The 5,312-nt window shown below is 51.0% G+C and overlaps 1 protein-coding gene across 1 annotated transcript; it reads left to right on the top strand.

Annotated features, from left to right (window-relative positions):
• LOC143277355 (uncharacterized) lies at positions 1-2,466 on the top strand. Its single transcript, XM_076582139.1, has one exon. It carries the CDS (start codon positions 1-3, stop codon positions 2,464-2,466), a length of 2,466 nt encoding a protein of 821 aa, XP_076438254.1.
• Positions 2,467-5,312: the final 2,846 nt, after the last annotated feature.

Here is a 5,312-nt window from a genome sequence, read left to right as displayed (position 1 = left end):
ATGGAACTGCGCCAGGAAGAACTAGAAGCTCAGCAGTTTCCACTTGTACCGTATGATGGGGAAGACGATTTTGATAGCTTCCTTACACACTTTGAGAGAGTGGCAGGGTTAAATAAGTGGAAGCGTAGCTCCTGGGCAGCCCGCCTGGTGGCCCTTTTGCAGGGTCGGGCGAGAGATGCCTGCCTACGGTTACAACCAGAACAACTACACGATTATGACATCTTAAAAGCGGCTCTGCTTCATGAATTCCGTCTGGATGCAGATTCCTACCGCAAACGGTTCCGTTCAATGCGGAAATTAGCGGAAGAGACGTTTGATCAGTTTCTGGGCAGGCTGAAGGTTTGTTTCTCCCGGTGGTGTGTGGCCGCTGGACGGGATGAATCTGATGCAGACGACATTAAAGATCTGGTCCTTCAGGAGCAGTTCTTAACCACACTCAATCCCGATCTCGTCACTGAAGTTCAACGTGAGGAACCCAATCGAGTTGAGGACGTTGCCCATATCACTACTAAAATTGTTAATGCTCGGAGAGCAGGTCGCATGGCGGAAGCTGAATTTCGAGTTTCCAAAAAAGGTAGTAGGGTTTCCGACCGCAGTTTCAATCTGGGCGCAGAGAAAAAAGGACCTCCACATGGGTCAGGGGATTCAGCTCCAAACAACGTAAAGGGAAGAGACTTTACAAGAATACCTGTCTGCTTCAACTGCGGGAAGCCAGGTCACTTGGCCAAAGAGTGCCGGCAACCCAAGAGGGTCTCACTCATTGCTCATGTCTCACCTGTGCAGGGTGTTGGTGCAATGACCCCGACGCTTTGCACGTCTTGTGCTTCCAAGCAGTACTCGCCTCGCTGCGAGGTTTCCATTGATGGCCACACAGTGCAAGCTTTACGCGACACGGGAGCCCAGTTGATTGTTGTAGCCAGGCGACTCGTAAGACCCGACAGTTTTACCGGGGCCACAGTTCGTGTGGTGTTGGTAGAGTCAAGGTGCTCATCAGTTCTGCCCATCGCCAGGGTGGACTTTCAGTCCCCGTTCATACAGGGTGTTTTGGACGTGGCTGTCATGGAGTCTCCTGTTGAGGAGGTTCTCATTGGGAATTGTGCCTGGAGAGGGGACGGCTCTTCAATGGTCGTGCCCGTCTATGCTGATCCCAGCCTTGTGGGCGCCGTTCAAACTAGAGCCCAGGCTGCAGCAAATGCCAAACCCTTGCCTCCCCTGCCCGTCAAGGATATTCAGATCCATGTGTCACGGGAAGACTTACAGCACCAGCAAAATGACGATCCTGATTTTCATCAGGCACGTGATAAGGCTGGTTCAGGCCTTTTACAGAAAACCCCTTCAGGTGAGGTTTCTTATTTTAAAAAGCATGGGGTGTTGATGCGGCAGTTTAAAGATCATAGAGGCCAGGCGACCCAGATCTGTGTACCGAGGCCTTTGCGTTCCACAGTGCTACGCCTGGGCCTGGAGGCTCCAATGTCTGGTCATTTGGGGTTCAGGCGGACGCAACAGAGAATATTTCCTCATTTCTATTGGCCAGGTATGTGCGGGGACATCAAACGCTTCGTTCTTTCCTGCGACAGGTGCCAAAAAACTGTACCAAAAGGGCGGGTTCCCAGAGTGCCTTTGGTTAAAATGCCTCTGATAACTGAACCCTTCAGCCGAGTGGCAGTAGACATTGTTGGTCCAATAGCTCCTGCTTCCGAGTCTGGTTGCAGATACATTCTGACCATGGTCGATTATGCCACCAGATACCCAGAGGCTGTCCCGCTCAAAGATATTGCATCAGAGTCTGTGGCGGAGGCTCTCTTCAACATGTGGACTCGCACGGGTATTCCTTCCGAGGTCCTTACTGACCGAAAGACACAGTTTACCAGTCAGGTGATGCAAGTAGTCTATCGCCTTCTGTCTGTCCGAGGCCTGACCACCACTCCTTACCATGCCCAGTGTAATGGCCTTGTCGAGCGCTTCAACGCGACATTGAAAACCATGTTGCGCAGGCTGTCACACGAAAGGCCGCGAGCCTGGGATAGATGGATCCCGGCTTTATTATTCGCATACAGGGAAGTCCCACAGGAGAGCACGGGCTACTCTCCCTTCAAGCTGCTCTATGGCAGGACTGTTCGCGGTCCCATGCAAATCCTCAGGGAACACTGGCTTCATCCCGAGAGGTCGGAGGTTCAGACAGCAGCTGAATACGTGGTCGATCTGCGTAACAAGGTAGCTGAGTCATGCACTCTGGCACAGCAGAACCTGGAAAAGGCTTCCAGAAGATACAAGAGGCACTTTGATGCCAAGGCCAAGCGACGAGAGTTCGCTGAGGGTAGCAGGGTCCTGCTCCTCCGTCCTTCCAAACACAACAAACTAGAGTTGGAATGGCAAGGTCCATACACTGTCCTGCGACGTGTAGGACTGGCTGACTACTGTGTTCAGGTTGGTACCAAAGAAAAACTTATCATGCCAACCTGCTAAAACAGTATGTACAGCGCATTCCCCAGATGTCTCTAGCTATAGCAGTGGTCGATGACAGTGAGATCTGGGAGGAGACTCGTACTGTGGAGCGAGATATCCCCCTTATACCCCTGGAGGCGTCCGAGGGGCCCGAGGATGTTGTGGTTGACCCAACCAACCCTTCACTGAAAGAGGCTGTCCTCAAGCTGGTGAGAGAGTTTGGAGACGTACTCACCGATCTGTCGGGTCGTACAAACTTGGAGACGTGTTCACTCCAACTGAATTCTGACACACCCCTCAGAACCAAACAGTATCCACTGCCATACTCTCAGCGGGAGGTGATCCAAGAGAAAGTCGATCAGATGCTGAAGATGGGAGTGATCGAACCCTCCTCATCTCCTTACACTTCCCCAATTGTACTCGTAAAGAAAAGGGATGGCAAGGTGAGGTTTTGTGTTGACTTCCGTCGTGTCAACAAGGTGACCACGTTTGACGCGGAACCCATGCCAGACGTGGAGGCATTCTTTGCCAAGTTAGCCGGGGAAAAAGTATTTTCCAAATTGGACTTATCCAAAGGCTGCTGGCAAATCCCAATGGAGGAAGCCGACCGTCCAAAGACCGCATTCTCAACCCCACAAAGTCACTTCCAGTGGCGTGTGATGCCATTCGGGCTGAAAACAGCGGGTGCAGTGTTTTCCCGCATGATGAGGAAGTTGATTCTACCTCTGGGCCTGCCAGAGGTGGACAACTTTATGGATGACATGATCATCGCCTCTGTCGACGAGGCCAGTCACTTACCACTTCTGCGTGCAGTGTTTCATCGCCTGCGTGAGTGCAACCTCACTGCTCGGCCAGCCAAGTGCTATCTCGGACACAAGGAACTGGACTATCTTGGTCACCACGTTGGCGACAGCAAGATATGGCCGGACGATGAAATAATGGAGAAAATTCATAACGCTACACGTCCACAAACTAAGCGTCAGCTCAGAGGCTTCCTTGGCCTGGTGGGCTACTATAGACGATTTGTCCCACAATTCGCGGAGATTGCCCTGCCGTTAACGGACAGAACGAAGGGCAAGGAGCCTGCCCACGTGAAGTGGGATGAGAGCTGTGAGAGGGCTTTTCTGCAGCTAAAACAAGTCCTCTGTAGTCGGCCCGTCTGTCTCCTACCAGACCTGTCCAAGCCCTTTGTGCTGAGAACAGATGCCTCAGCAGTGGGACTGGGGGCCCTACTGCTCCAAGATCACGGGATGGGCCCACAGCCGGTGGCGTGTGCCAGCAAAAAGCTTAATGCTGCCGAGAGGAACTATCCCACTATCGAGAGAGAATGCTTGGCGCTCGTGTGGGGCATACAAAAGTTCGAGCCATACCTGTACGGCAAACCATTCGTCGTCCAGACCGATCATGCCCCCCTGCAATACCTGGATAGAGCAAGAACGGTCAGCGGCAGACTGACACGGTGGGCGCTGCAGCTCCAGCCTTTCTCCTTCACAGTGCAAGCTATCCCTGGAAGAGAAAATGTTGGAGCCGACTATCTCAGTCGTCTGCCGGAGCAAGAGTCGGGATTTCCCGAAAAGTGATTTCGGCAGTGCCAGTCAAGGAAGAGTATGCACAGTCCTATTTGACTTCTGCACATACCTGTATGTTCTTCTCTTAAATTAGGAAGTACACGCTTCCGCGTATTCTTACCAACTGTAAAGTTAAGACCGCTTTTGTATAAATTTCTCTTGTCTTGTTTCGTTGGTCTGGACAAACTGTTTTTGTTTTGGTAACTGTCCTTGACCACTAATAGACGTTCGGGAATGCGGAAGTGCAGGGCGAGAGTTGTCACGTGTGTCTATCTGTCCGTCAGTCGTTGTGACGGTGTGTTTAAGTTCCAAACGTGAAGTTTGAACTTGAATGGGGGGTATTGTCACAACTTGTGACGACAGTTAGGGCGTGTGGCCCGTCTTCGTTTTCTCCACCCCCTTCTTTCACTTTCCCTCCTTCTCCCATCCTTCAGTTCGGGTAGAAGTCTCGAATTGCTTACGAACCACGTGCATGCATATTACTCGCTCACCTGAGCGAACATGAAATATTGTTGGGCAGCAACAATATTCGAGGCTTTTGCAGCCCGACTGCCGTAGTGTACGGGTCGTTCCTGTTGTTGGTGGGGTAGCTACCCCGACATCTAGGCACCATACGAAGTGAGGGCCGGCTGTCCTCCATGGGAGCCACTTCTGTGTTTCTTCGTCTGTCTTCGTCGTCGTGTCTTTGTGGTGGTCATTAGCGTACGCTACTGTGGCAGGTAAGAAGCCGCTTGTCTACTGAGCTTAGTTGTATTTCTGTCAGGGATGTAGGTGTGTAAAGAGGTAGAGGTTCGACAAGAAAGGTGTACGTTAGGTTTTGACGCAATAATCTTATTTCGTTAATCACTTTTGTGCTACCAGTGCGTGAATATGTACTTTTTCTTGTGTCGGGTAATATTTTCGCTAGTTTTATTATTGAGTTTTAAAATAATGATACAATTTTACCTTAGTTCATTGTTGTGTAAAGCTGGTCGTTGGCTCTGTATGTTTGGTGTAGAGTGCGCGAGTGCCGTATATTACTCCTATAATTCGTCTTGTCAATGGAATTATATTCCAGTTTTTTCATTTTTGACTGTGCTGTGCATTTGTTTTTGTTAATTATATCGTTAGAATTAGTATTGCTCAGTACGGGGGGAACATTCCGTAATGTTCCAGCTCTCGCTGTGTGCTGTGTGTCCCGGGCCTTTCGTCTGGTGACCCAGATCTTCGCCCCTCCTGCCCTGTGACTGCTGTCCTGGGTCTTCGCCCCTTCCTGCCCTGTGACTGGTGTCCTGTGTTCCGGGCCTTTTGACTTGCAGC

This window comes from Babylonia areolata, chromosome 34 (genome assembly GCF_041734735.1).
Source record: "Babylonia areolata isolate BAREFJ2019XMU chromosome 34, ASM4173473v1, whole genome shotgun sequence".
NCBI lineage: Eukaryota > Metazoa > Mollusca > Gastropoda > Neogastropoda > Buccinidae > Babylonia > Babylonia areolata.
This window is presented reverse-complemented; position numbering and strand designations above follow the sequence as displayed.